This window comes from Pipistrellus hanaki, assembly GCF_964339955.1.
Source record: "Pipistrellus hanaki genome assembly, chromosome: 3".
In the NCBI taxonomy this organism is placed as follows: domain Eukaryota; kingdom Metazoa; phylum Chordata; class Mammalia; order Chiroptera; family Vespertilionidae; genus Pipistrellus; species Pipistrellus hanaki.
The window spans coordinates 169,568,702-169,583,506 of NC_140505.1; the positions used below are offsets into that span (position 1 = coordinate 169,568,702).

Genomic DNA, 14,805 nt, shown 5'->3' on the forward strand with positions numbered 1-14,805 from the left:
TGCATGTATATATCTATGTACGTAGATATACACACACAAACATTTATATATGTAGCATATACATATACTCATTTTTTTATATATTTTTTTTATTGATTTTTACAGAGAGGAATGGAGAGAGACACAGAGCTAGAAACGTCGATGAGAGAGAAACATCGACCAGCTGCCTCCCGCACAGCCCCCAAAGGGGACATGCCCGCAACCAATGCATATGCCCCCGACCGGAATCGAACCCGGGACCCCCTAGTCCGCAGACCGACGCTCCACCACTGAGCCAAACCGCCTTCGGCCATATACTCATTTTAAAAGACAAAAAAAACACATACTACAGAAATGAATTAGTTCTTTTTAACCAATCTGGTCTAATGCCTACTGTATTACACAGCGCACCCCCCCCCCCAATAATTTAATATTCCCAATTTTTAGTTTAGTTAAAAGGAGAGGGGAAATGAAAATACACATTTAGGGTTTCTGTCACACTGTTTATTGATCAATAAAGGACTCACTGCTACCTAAAAATCTCATAAACTCCATTAAAAGCTCTAAGTTGACATTATACCGAACCATACATTATCAATTGTTCATAGAGACAGTTTTCACACGAATAGCACACAACAGATGAAAACCAAAGGCAGACATCCCCAGGGTACCAGTGGCAAGTCCATCCAGATGCACAGAAAGTTACAGATAAGCATTTCTTTCGCAGTGTCCTTGTGCAGAGGAAACAGAACCTCAGCTGGTGAATTTCAGATAGCATCATCATCACCATCATCGTCTTCATCCTGAGAAGACCCTGCCTGGTTAGACGCACTGGCTGAGGCAGCGGTGAGCTGTGCTTGCTGGGCAGCTTGCTGCATCTGAAGCCACTCCCACTGGGCCAGTTCTGCTTGTTGCTGCCTAGCTTTTGAAAACAGTTCTTGCTGCTGCCTCAATAACTCTTCTTCCGGAATGCCGAGGTTTTGCAAACGAGAACTGGCTTTCCTTCTTTTTAACGATACCATCTTGCAGTCTTGTAACACTTCTTTGACTTCGCTGATGTAAGAGCCAAAGCCCAAACTTTCTAGGGCTCGCATGACATGTTCTGGGGAGATGTTCTTCTTCGCCGATCCGTGGCAAATCTCATTGGCTTCCGAAGAGATGAGGTGAATGAATTCGGTGCAGCAGTTCACCACCAGCTCCCGGACCTCGCTGGCCACCCGGATGTTGGGGAGCGTCTCTTTGATCATCTTGTTGACAGCAGCTCTGGGGAGAGTCAGGTCCTCGTCGTTGCCACAGGAGGAAGCCATCGTCTCTTCCTAGCTCTTGCACCTCAATTAAAAAAAAAAAAAAAAAAAAAAATCCCCAGTCCTGGTCCACTCCTCCTCCAGGCAGGTTTTTCCAAAGGCCGCCCTCGGAGTGACGCAGGGGCGCTGGGGGAAGAGGGTGCAGACAGTGAAGGGGGACGGGCTGGCACCGGAGGAGGAGCTGCACCCCCTGTGAGGCTCTGGGTGAGGTTGGGGGAAAGTCGGGGAGCTGAGGGTTCTGGGCTCAGAGCTGCTGGGTGGGGTTGGGCAGGGAAAGAGAGGTGGTGAGGGGTCTCAGCACCAGGCACCACCTCCGTGTATCCCGCGAGAGGAGGGCGCTGTCAGAACCCGGGAGGGCGCCTGTGTGGGATCCCTTAACACAACCCGCTTGGTTCAGGGCCCACTCAGGCAGGGTCCGGTTTCTGGAGGAGGCCGCACACTAAAATGAAGAGACTGGAAAAAGAGTTAATTTGGAAAAATGGGGAGCCAGCAGGGAGTCAACCTCTAGTGGGAAGACTACCGCCAGGCTCTGGCCTTGCCAGCCCTTTTTATGGAGGCTGTGGGACACACCCATTCCCCTTAAGCGGCTTTGGGAGACGCCCAAGGCCCTTAGGCAGGTAATAATGTGATTATCATATCAGTAAGGACTTACAGGATTACAAGATGGGGAAGTGGCCTCAGTTATTACCACTGTCTCCATTAGATAGGGAATGGCTGGCTCTGACCTTTCAGAGCTTCAAGGTTGACCAGCCTTTTCCACCTTTCTGTTAGCGAGACAAGGATTGGTTTCGGGCACCCCTGCCAGCGACTAGGGGTAGAGTCAGACACAAGGAAAAGGAAATGGCACTCGGGAGCCGCCATGGCCGTTTGGCCCGAACCCAGATCGTGGAAGCCACGAAACCTTGGCAACCATGGTCCCTTAAGAAGCCAGAGAAGGTTTGCGGGAAGCCTCTCCCCAGACCCTTTTCTGTGTGAAGCAGATTAATTAAGCACAGGGCATGAAGCCTGGGGCCTGAGGTGGGTCATACGAATGCATAAGGTGCCAATGGGGTACAAAGGGTTGCAACGCTCTGATGACCCATCTCTCTGACCTGTGTGGGGTGACAAGCACTGAGTGCAAGGACTGAGGGCCAGAGCTTGAGGTTGGAGTAGGGCCAGGGTTCTGCGGAAGGAAGGTAAGCTGGACACAGCCACACAGGCTTGTACTATCAGAAACACTGAGGGCAAGTATTTTTGGCCACAAAAGGAGCTCTCCTTAGCTTGGTGAGGAGCAATGGAATTTGTTTTCACTAGTTGGTTAGAATCCTGTGAGCCTGGAATGGGTGTCACCAATGGATGTCCAATGAAAGGGATATGGATTTTGAGCACTTCTATGAAGAGAAATCCTTGTTTAAATATCTGCTACAGCCGAAACTGGTTTGGCTCAGTGGATAGAGCATCGGTCTACAGACTGAAGGGTCCTGGGTTCAATTCCAGTCAAGGGCATGTACCTTGGTTGGTGGAACATCCCCAGTAGGGGGTGTGCAGGAGGCAGCTGATGGATGTCTCTCTCTCATCGACGTTTCTAGCTGACTATCCCTCTTCCTTCCTCTCTGTAGAAAATCAATAAAATATATTTTAAGAATAAAAATAAAAATAAATATCTGCTACAGCACTAGCCAGTTTGGCTCAGTGGTTGAGTGTCAGCCTATGAACTAGGAAGTCCACTGTTGAATTCCCAGTTCAGGCTCTATCCCCAGTGCGGGGAGTGCAGGAGGCAGCCAATCAATGATTCTCTGTCATCATTAATGTCTCTTTCTTTCTCTCTCTCTCTCTCTCTCTCTCTCATCTATCTTTCTCTCTCTTCCTTCCTCTCTGAAAATTATATAAATTTTTTTTTTTTAAAGAAACTGCTTTATCTTCAATGCACTGCAATCCATTTTCTGTCCTTAACAAGCCATTGTAATCAAGCTAAAATTTTTAAATCACCTTAAAGTCACCCTTCATTAGTTCATTAAAAAACAAAACAAGCCGAAACTGGTTTGGCTGATGCTCTATCGGTGGATAGAGCATCAGCCTGGGACTGAAAGGTCTCAGGTTCAATTTTGGTCAAGGGCATGTACATTGGTTGCGGGCACATCCCCGGTAAGGGGTGTGCAGGAGGCAGCTGGTCAATGTTCCTCTCTCATAGATGTTTCTAGCTCTCTACATCTCTCCCTTCCTCTCTGTAAAAAATCAATAATATACATATATATATATATATATATATATATATATATATATATATATATAAAATAATAGGATGCTAGACTGCCCTGGCGGGAAGGAGACAAAGGCTCCAGGCTGGGAGGAGCCTGATGAGGAGCAGGAGCCGCCGCCAGGCACCGGCAAGGAGCCTGGTGATGGACCCTGGGGGGGAGGTGCCACTGGACCCTTGACTGCTGATCACCGGCCTCCAGGGCTGCTTCCTGGGTGGTGCCGACCCCGGCAACAGGCTGAAGCCATGCAGGAGGCCGAGGAGAACAAAGGGGCTCTGTGGGCCAGCCTGCTGAGCTTCCAGGATGAGGAGGAAGAAACTGAAGTTTTCAATGTAAAGAAATCAAGTTATAGCAAAAAGATAGCAAAATTACTTAAGAAAGAATACAAAGAAGATCTTGAAAAATCGAAGATTAATACAGAACTCAACTCAGCAGCCAACATTGCAACATAAATACGTTAAAAAAAAAAAAAAAAAAAAAAAAAAAGACAATGTTGGAGTGGCGGCGGGCAGCGGCAGCCGGACCTGGAGCAACAGTAGCCAGGCCAGGAGCATCCAGGCCTGGGGCAGTGGCAGCCAGGCCTGGGGCAGAGGCGGCCAAGTCCAGGGTTGCCAGGCCCGGAGCAGCCAGACCCGGAGCAGCCAGCCTTGGAGCAGACAGGCCAGGAGCGGCCAGGCCCTGAACGGCCGGGCCCAGAGCAGCCGGGTCGGGAGCCGCCGGGCATGGAGCAGCCCGGAGCAACAGAGGCCAGGCCCCGAGCAGCCGGCCCAAACAGCTCGCTCCTCGCCTGCCCATGCCCCAGGGCTGCTTCTCAGACATGGCTGGAAACTTTCAAGGGAACTTGAGAGTCTGCTGAATCAAGTGATGAAGGCTTAGATCTGGATGTGTTGAGTTAGTATAGCGCTGGGGTCTTGATCTGTGAGTGCCTTGTGTGGGGCCTGAATGAGGTTGGTTGATCTATTTGGAAATGTCTTTTGTGTGAGGTGTATCCCTGGGCATGTGGAGATATTATTGATTTGAGAAAATGCTAAGTAATTGATTTACTACCTGAAAAATTTAAAGTTCTGAAACTTTAAGGTCTCTTGCCAAAAAGAGGTTTTAAAGCTAACACCTTAATTTTAATGGAGAAAGGGAATGACAAGCCCTTCCCACCCAGAACAGGTAATCCAATTCCAGCCAGCAGCTATCTTTAAACAATGTGTTCATTTACATTTGAATGGCTACGCCTTTTGATAGCCTAAGGGCAAGTTTACATGTAAACAAGTTTGCTTCTCAGTTTCCAGGGCAGAAAAAAAACAAGGTTTAAAATTATTAGATTTTAAAATTTATTCTTAGAAGTGTAAAAGTTTATTAATTAAAAAAAAAACCAAGGAAATTAAAAAACCTGATGAACAATATTAACTGTTGATTATAATAGAATCAGAGATAAGGGAGGGGAATGGACTGACAATTCTCAGGGAAAAGGGGAGTGGTGGATGCGGGAAGAGACTGAACATAAACTGTGCACCTATGGATGAGGACAATGGGGGCTGGGGAAAGGGCAGAGGGGGGAAGAAATGAGGAACCTTTGTAATAATATGAACAATAAAGATTGATTTAAGCCGGGACTGGTTTGGCTCAGTGGATAGAGCGTCGGCCTGCGGACTGAAAGGTCCCGGGTTCGATTCCGGTCGCATGTACCTTGGTTGCGGCCACATCCCCTGTGAGGGATGTGCAAGAGGCGGCTGGTCGATGTTTCTCTCTCATCGACATTTCTAACTCTCCGTCCCTCTCAATTCCTCCCTGTGTAAAATCAATAAAATATATAAAAATAAAAAAAAAGAAAGAAAAAGAAAAAAAAAGAGATTGATTTAAAAAAAAAAAAAAAAGAAAAGAAAAGAAAAGAAAAAGAGCCGAAACTGGTTTGACTCAATGGATAGACCGTTGGCTTGGGGACTGAAAGGTCCCAGGTTCGATTCCAGTCAAGGGCATGTACCTTGGTTGCGGGGTGTGTAAGAGGCAACTGATTGATGACTCTCTCTCATCGATGTTTCTAACTCTCTATCTCTCTCCCTTCCTCTCTGTACAAAATCAATACAATATATTTTTAAAAAAAGAAAAAGAAGAAAAAAGAAAAAGAAAATAAGTTGTAGTGATGGTTGGACAACAGCATGAATATGCCAAAAGCCATTGAATTGTACAGTTTAAATGGGTGAATTATATGGTATGTGAATTATATATCAATAAAGCTGTTATATTTTTTAATTTACTAGAAAAAATGTATTTGTTAGTTTAATAAACCAAAAAGAGCCATGTTAAAATAAATAAATAAATAAATAATAAGCCGAAACTGGTTTGGCTCAGTGGATAGAGCGTCGGTCTGCGGACTGAAAGGTCCCGGGTTCGATTCTGGTCAAGGGCATGTACCTAGGTTGCGGGCACATCCCCAGTAGGGGGTGTGCAAGAGGCAGCTGATCGATGATTCTCTCTCATCAATGTTTCTAACTCTCTATCCCTCTCTCTTCCTCTCTGTAAAAAATCAATAAAATATATTAAAATATATATATATATATTTATAAGTACCTTTAAAAATAATAATAAAAAGAACTTGTTTTTCTCCATGTTGAGATGAGTAATATTTACTGCCTATCTTCTTAGAGATAACATAAAAGGTTCAATTTTTTTTTGAAATATATGTTTTTTTATTTTAAGAAATTATTACTCATATTTATTTTACAGATAAGGAAACTGAGTTGCAGAATCAGGTTGGCATACTAGTAAATGCAGACACCAAGTGGGCAGACATGTCTAGACTATAGTTGCTGCAAACTTTTAAACTATAGATACATATTTGTGAACAGTCAGCCTAGAGGTATGGAGATGCTAGTTAAAATTATACATTTAAAAAAAAAGTGTGTATATATATATATATATATATATATATATATATATATATATAAATTGATTTCAGAGAGGAAGAGAGAGATAGAAACATCAGTGATAAGAGAAAATCATTGATTGGCTGCCTCCTGCATACCCCACAGTGGGGATCGAAGCTGCAACCAGAATTGAACTGTTGACTTCTTGGTTCATAGGTAGGTCAATGCTTAACCACACTGGCTGGGCAAATGTTTAATTCAGTAACCTTACATATTATCTTACTTGACTCCAAACTAACATTTATAACAATTATACTGTTATACTGTGATAATTACTATAAATGCACTCTCAGTAAACAAGGGGAGATACCATTGTCCTGTTACAGATGTTGAGGGTTAGAGCCAGAGCAATGACTTCCCAAGAAACACTTACCTCAGAAAAGCTGACTCCAGGACCCCTAATCTTAGCTATACTTTTATATGAATTTCTCTCCATTTCAGAATGCTATATTAATATTGCTCTATATCCTTTAAAACACACACACAATCTTTTGTTCCGTGGCCTGTGAATGTCTCTCGGATCTCTGCCTTGCAGATGTTTAAGGGTTTCTCTTCCTGTGCTAATCAGGAACAGTGGTATTCCCCGGGATTCTGTCATCAGACCTGTTCTGTTCTCTGTCTTCCTGCTTCGCCCTTGTTTTTATTTTTTATTTTATTTTATTGGTTTAATATTTTGTTGATTTCAGATAGGAAAGGAGAGGAAGAGAGAGAAACATCAATAATGAGAGTCATTGGTAGGCTGTCTCCTGTATGCCCCTGAGGATCTAGCAACCTGGGCATATTCCCTGGACTGGAATCGAACCTGGGACTCTTCAGTCTGCAGGCTGAAGCTCTTCCCACTGAGCCAAATCAGCTAGGGCTTTGCCCTTGTTTTTAACTAGCATCTCCATACTTCTAGGCTGACTGTCCCCAAATATGTATCTTCAGTTTAAGAGTTTGCAGCACCATATGTCTAGATATGTATTCTAGACATATCTTCCCACTTGGTACCTGCGTTTGAAGCATCCATCTTGCATGAAAACTGCTGTTTGAAATTTTAATCCTGCTATTTGGCTTCTGTAAATTTAACCTTCCCCAGACAAGGTCATCAGTGCTGTCGCCAGGCTAGGCCTCAGGTTGAAGTCTCAAGGCCCCAGTACATACGAGCTCTTTAAGAACTTGCAAAAGGGGGCCAGAAACACTCCATATTTGGGAGACAAAGAAAGTAAAATCATATAAATAGGGAGAATTCCTGCATGTTGGGGCCCAGAATTTGAGATACATTTTCCTCTGAACCCGCGCGTAATAAATGTAATTCCATCTCTCTAAGTACTGCTATGTTCTTCTTCGGTTTTCTGTAACACATTTATACCAACTTAATTCTGCGACTCAGGTTCCTCATCTGTAAAAAAATAAAATAAAAAAAAATAGGAGTAATATTTTTTTAATTTATTTTTTCACGTCACAATTTATCCCTTCTATGCCCTCTTCCACACCACCTCCTCACCCCCACAATCACCACACTGTTGTCCATGTCCATGAGTTCTCTCTTTTTTTCTCTCTCAACCCCTCCTCTTCCCCCTCCACCTCCAAAACTGTCTGCTCACTCTCTACCTATGAGTCTGTCTCTATTTCACTTGGTAGTCCAGTTTGTTCATTAAATTCCCAATATGCCCTTGACTGGAATCGAACCCAAGACCCTTCAGTCTGTGGGCCAATGCTTTAATCACTGAGCAAAACCAGCTAGGGCACAACTTCTTCTTCTTCTTTTTTTCTTTTTTTTTAATTGATCTTTTACAGAGAAGAAAGGAGAGAGAGAGCTAGAAACATCGACCAGCTGCCTCCTGCACACACCCCACTGGGAATGTGCCCGCAACCAATTGTACATGCTCTTGACCAGAATCGAACCTGGGACCCTTCAGTCCACAGACTGATGCTCTATCCACTGAGCCAAACCAGTTTTGGCACAACTTCTTGAAGTAAGCATCGGTTAGATGTTTGGGGACTTTCACACCACTGATACCAATTTACCAGTGGAGGTGGCAATGACAAATTGCTGGTGTGTTCCATGCAGAGGAACTCGACTAAGAGACGGAAGAAGACCAGTGACACGTAGCTGGCCACTGCTCTGCTGCCTCAGAAAAACTATCCTGCAGCCTCTGTGGAGCCCAGGGAGGATGATCAGAATCGTCCCAGGAGTGATACTGGCCCAAAGTTTTCTCTCTTGCTGACTGAAGTGTTTCTTGGCTCAACAGTGTAGAGGTACATCTTCAGTAGGATAATATCTAGGCATTTTGTGACCTTGAACCACTCCGGTACCTACCACCATTCTTGTTGCCACCAACTGGTTTTGTGACAGTAGCAAGAACTTTCTCCTTTTCTTTTCTTTTCTTTTCTTTTTTCTTCTTTTTCTTTTTTTAAAAATATATTGTATTGATTTTGTACAGAGAGGAAGGGAGAGAGATAGAGAGTTAGAAACATCGATGAGAGAGAGTCTTGCACACCCCCCACTGGGGGATATGCCCACAACCAAGGTACATGCCTTTGACCGGAATCGAACCCGGGACCTTTCAGTCCCTAAGCCGACGCTCTATCCATTGAGCCAAACCGGTCTCGGCTCTCCTTTTCTTTTCAATCCTGGTTCTAGCTGCTGAATACTTCCTATTGTACATCTTCAATGGGGCTTCCCCTTCTCAGGCGTCTTGGCTTTGAGGTGACCCTTAGTAACCTTGCCACCAGCATCAGCCTTCTGGGCTTCAGTTTTCTTCTCCTCAGTATTTGGCTTCTCAGTTTTATCACCAGCCATTTTGCAAGATGGGAAAGAATGAGATTATTATTATTATTATATAATAATATAATTATTATATTATTACTTTCAATATTTGATATAAGTCATTATCTGGAACTGGAGATTGTTGTGGAGCAATTTTTTTAAATAATGAATTCAATTTATTTGACAGAAATCCAATGAAAGATGAATCAGATTAATGCCCATTTTGTGCCTGTCAAGGAATTTTTCTATATCATCAAACTGTTAAATTTGGTTTAAAGTTACTCATACTAACTCTCTGTTATTGTTTTGATGACTGCAGAATATTTCATTTTAAAAATTTCTGATGTTGGTAAATTGTATTTTCACCCTTTGTTTTTTGGTCAGTCTTGTTTTTGATTTATCAGATTTTTAAATCTTCAAATAACTAATTTTTCACTTTATTTTCTCTAGCCTATCTGCTTTCTATTTCATTGATTTCTGTTGTTTTATTATTTATTTATTTATTTATTTTAAAAATATATTTTATTGATTTTTTACAGAGAGGAAGGGAGAGGGATAGAAAGCCAGAAACGTTGATAAGAGAGAATCATCAATCAGCTGCCTCATGCACACCCCCCACTGAGGATGTGCCGCAACCAAGGTACATGCCCTTTACCGGAATCGAACCAGGGACCCTTCAGTCCACAGGCCAATGCTCTAGCCACTGAGCATTGAAAAAGCCAAACCAGTTTTGGTTCTGTTGTTTTATTTTATTTCTTCTACTAACTATGTTTTTAATTTGCTTATCTCTCTCTCTCTTTTTTTAAAAAAATATATTTTATTGATTTTTTACAGAGAGGAAGGGAGAGAGCTAGAGAGCTAGAAAAGTTGATGAGAGAGAAACATCGACCAGCTGCCTCTTGCACACCCCCTACTGGGGATGTGCCCACAACCAACGTACATGCCCTTGACCGGAATCGAACCCGGGACCTTTCAATCCGCAGACGGACGCTCTACCACTGAGCCAAACCGGTTTCGGCCTTATCTCTTTTTTTTAGCTTCATAAGGAGAAAATGAATATAAATGATTTTAAATATTTTATTTATTTTTAAATATGTTTTTATTGATTTCAGAGAGGAAGGGAGAGGGATAGAGAGATAGAAACATCAATGATGAAAGAGAATGATAGATTAGCTGCCTACTGGGGAATCGAATGGTGACCTCCTAGTTCATAGGGTCGATGCTTAATCACTGAACAACACCAGATAGCTTTTTCTGTTTATATTGATCTCCTTCAATAATCCTTTTCTTTTAAGAAAAATATGTGTCTCTTTTTTTTTTTCAGACAGACATTTTAGGGAGAGGGAGAGAGAGAAACATTAATGATGAGAGAGAATCATTGATTGGCTGCCTCCAAAAGACCAAAAGACCAAAAGGTGCCAGTTCCAGGTGAGAGAGATGGTGGGAGGGGGGGAGAGGGAGAAGAAGAGGAGTGGGGGGGGAGAAGGGAGGGAGGGAGGGAGAGATTGAGAGATTTGAAAAGAGAGAGAGAGACAGGAGGGGGGGAGGGAGAGGGGGGGGGGAGAGAGAGAGAGAGAGAGAGAGAGAGAGAGAGAGAGAGAGAGAGAGAGAGAGAGAGAGAGATTTGAATTTAATCTCTGAAATCTATCTTAATTCGGTGATTCAACCCTACCAATCAAGTCACAAAGCCTAGAGCCACTCAGAAAGGGAAAACTCACTTCGGAATAAAAAGGGCAGGAAAGTCCTGCATCGGAAGGTTGCTCCGTTCCAAAGGAGCCCTGGGTCAGAGGCAGAGATGGTTTTGGAGTCGCGGTCTGGAACAAAAACGGGGTGACAAGTTCCTGGGCCGCTCCCGCCTGCGCAGTGAGGCGGCTGGGCCGGCGGGGACCAGCCCGGCCCAGCCCGGTTCCCCGGGCTGCGGTTCCGCCCGGACCCGCGCCTCCAGCCACCGCGGGGCCGGGGCGGGGCGGGGGCGGCCGGTCGCGCCCCTCGGGGTGCCCCGCGCTGTGCCCTCTGGCGGCCGCGGCCCAGGCTGGGACCCTGAACCCGCTGGACCGGACCCGCGTGGCAGGACTCGTCTTTAGCGGCGCCCCTGCCCGCACCAAGGGCACAGGTTTGTGGTTAGATGCTTAGTCGGCAGGTTCTCCATGGTCCGTGGCGATAGGGGACGGTGCAAGGTCATCACGCAGCTCTGTGGCTCCAGTTTCTTTTTAAATATATTTTATTGGTTTCAGAGAGGAAAGGAGAGGATGAGAGAGATAGAAACATCAGTGATGAGAATCATTTCACTGATCGGCTGCCCCCTACTGGGGATCGAGTGTGCAACCTGGGTATGTGCCCTGCCTGGGAATCGAACCGTGATCTCTTGGTTCCTAGGTCAGCGCTCAACCACTGAGCCATTCCAGCTGGCTCCAGTTTCTTTTTAAATATATTTTATTGATTTCAGAGAGGAAAGGAAGAGGGAGAAGCATCAATGATGAGAGACCATGGTTGTTTGGCTGCCTCCTGCCTCCTGCACGCCCCCTACTGGGGATCGTGCTGCAACCAAGGCCCGGAATCGAAATCCGGGACCCTTCAATCCACAGGCCAACACTCTATCCACTAAGCCAAACCAGCCAGGGTTAGCTTGATTTTTTTTATAGTAAACATTCCATGTTTAAATCAATGTGTAATTCTGTTTTTCAAATAGGAGCCAGACTGATACACTTAATAAACATCAATTATATGTCAGGCAGTGTTCTAGGCATGAACAATGCAGATAAGGTACTTGCTTTTATGGAGCTTATGTCACACAGAGGTGGTGTTAACTAAGACCTCACAAGATAGACAGCCATGCAATTTTTTTAAAAAATATATTTTTATTGATTTTTTAAATAATTCTTTTATTTTTTAAAAATCAATTTTATTGATTTTACACAGAGAGGAATTGAGAGGGATAGAGAGTTAGAAACGTTGATGAGAGAGAAACATCGACCAGCTGCCCCCTGCACAACCCCCACTAGGGATGTGCCAGCAACCAATGTACATGCCCTTGACCGGAATCGAACCCGGGACCCTTCAGTCCCCAGGCCGACGCTCTTCCACTGAGCCAAACTGGCTTCGGCATATTTTTATTGATTTTTTACAGAGAGGACGGGAGGATAGAGAGTTAGAAACATCAATGAGAGAGAAAGATCGGTCAGCTGCCTCCTGCACAACCCCTACTGGGGATGTGCCTGCAACCAAGGTACATGCCCTTGACTGGAATTGTACCTGGAACCCCTGAGTCCCGCTCTATCCACTGAGCCAAACCGATTTCGGCAACCATGCAAAATTTTGAGGCAGAATATTCCAAGCAAAAAGGGATAAGTATAAATACCTAAGTGATAATGAATTTGATGTGCATGAGAACTAGAAAGATCAATGGGTCTAGACTTCAGTGAACAAGGAGAGCAACAAGAAATGAGGTTGACATAGCAAACCTTGTAGGTAACCACAGTTGTCAGGTTGTTTTGAGAATGCATGAAAGGAATATACTAAAAGTTACACCAGGGTAATAGGAGTAAACTGGGACTTATATAGTCACCCAATATAAAGGTCACAGTAAAGGAGTCTGGATACTATTTTAAGTGTGATAAGATGTAATTGGAAGGCTTTAGGCAGGGAGTGACATGATCCGATTTTTTTTTTTTTAAATATATTTATATTTATTTCAGAGAGGAAGGAAGAGGGGAAGAGAGAAACATCAATGATGAGAATCATTGATTGGCTGCCTCCTTCATGTCCTCTATTGGGGATAGACCCCGAAACCCCGAGCATGTGGCCTTGACCAGAATTGAACCTGGGACCCTTTGGTCTACAGGCCATTGAGCCAAAACAGCTAGGGCATGATCTGATTTTTATTTTTTATTATTATTTTTAAAATCTTTATTGTTCAGATTATTACAGTTGATCCTCTCCCCCCATTTCCCTCCCATACCTTCTCTCCACCGGGTTCCCACCCCACCCCATGCCCTTACCCTCCTCATCCATAGGTGTACGATTTTTATCCAGTCTCTTCCCACACCCTCCACACGCTCCCCCCCCACCCCCACCCCGCTCAGGATTGTAAATCCACTCCCTTTCTATGCCCCTCATTCTATTATATTCACCAGATTATTCTGTTCATCAGATTTTTTATTCACTTGATTTTTAGATTCACTTATTGATAGACATGTATTTGTTGTTCATAATTTTTATCTTTACCTTTTTCTTCTTTCTCTTCTTAAAGAATACTTTTCAGCATTTCATATAATACTGGTTTGGTGGTGGTGAACTCCTTTAGCTTTTCCTTATATGTGAAGCTCTGTATCTGCTCTTCAATTCTGAATAACTTTGCTAGGTAATCTTGGTTGTAGGTTCTTGCTATTCATCACTGAATATTTCTTGCCATTCCCATCTGGCCTGTATAGTTTCTGTTGAGAAATCAGCTGACAGTCATATGGTGCTCCCTAGTAGGTAACTGTTTTTCTTTTGCTGCTTTCAAGATTCTTTGTCTTTTGCTCTTGGCATTTTAGTTATGATGTGTCTTGGTGTGGTCTTGTTTGGATTCCTTTTGTTTGGGGTTCTGTGTGCTTCCGGACTTGTAAGTCTATTTCTTTCAGCAAGTGGGGAAAGTTTTCTGTCATTATTTCTTCAAATAGGTTTTTAGTATCTTGCTCTCTCTCTTCTTCTGGAACCCCCATAATTCGGATGTTGATATGCTTGAGGTTGTCTCAGAGGCTCCTTACACTATCTTCATATTTTTGGATTTTTTCCTTTCCGGTTGAGTGTTTTTTGCTTCTTTGTATTTCAAACCTTTCACTAGATTCTTGTGATCCTCTGTCTGCTGTTAGATCTCTGTATAATATTTTTTATTTCAGTCAGTGTATGCTTAATTTCTAGTTGGTCCTTTTTCATATCCTCGAGGGTCTCACTAAATTTATCACCCTTTTCTAGAAAATTCTTGAAAAACCTTATAATTATGGTTATGAACTCTAAATCCAATCATTTGCTGTCCTCCATTCCTTTCATTTGTGACCTGTTTCTTTGCCTCTGCATTTTTGCTGCTTCCCTGAGTTGATAGAGTAGCTTTGTGTGCTAGGTGTCCTATAGGGCCCAATGGCTCAGCCTCCCCAGTTACCAGAGGTGGGCACTCATAGTGTACCCCTTAATGAGCTGTGTGCACAGTCTTATTGTAGTTAAGCCTTGATTGTTTTTATTATTACTGGGAGGAATTGACCTCCATGCCAATTGGCTGTGAGGATCAGCTGTGTGTACAATGGGAGAACTTCTGTGCTGCAGACACCCTTATAAGGCAAGACTTGATTCAGTGGGGCTTGTTTCAAGACACTCAGTGCTCACTGAGTCTGCCCTGAGTGTGTTCCTTATAGATCTGAGGAGTTATAATTTGGATAGTCCCACTCTGATCCCTGGGTACACTGGCTCTTGGATCTCCAAGGAGGTGCTAATTTAGCCTCTGCCTGAGGCCACCCAGCAGGAGCTATGGAGAGATCTGCAGATTCCTCTTGTTTGGGTTTTGGAGGTTCCCAGATGAGGCCCAGCTGTGAAGCAATGCAAGCTGCTGTGGGGCCTTGGGCCTTCTTTTGGGTGTTCTG

The 14,805-nt window shown here is 43.8% G+C and overlaps 1 protein-coding gene across 1 annotated transcript; it reads right to left on the reverse strand.

Annotated features, from left to right (window-relative positions):
• Positions 1 to 603: 603 nt before the first annotated feature.
• On the reverse strand, positions 604 to 1,355 carry LOC311618832 (protein Dr1-like). Its single transcript, XM_084876450.1, has one exon. It carries the CDS (start codon positions 1,284 to 1,286, stop codon positions 747 to 749), a length of 540 nt encoding a protein of 179 aa, XP_084732576.1. The 5' UTR covers positions 1,287 to 1,355; the 3' UTR covers positions 604 to 746.
• Positions 1,356 to 14,805: the final 13,450 nt, after the last annotated feature.

What these genes read in the sequence shown, in the direction of transcription:
- LOC311618832 (XM_084876450.1), bottom strand. Translation starts at nt 1,286, where the DNA reads ATGGCTTCCTCCTGTGGCAACGACGAGGACCTGACTCTCCCCAGAGCT.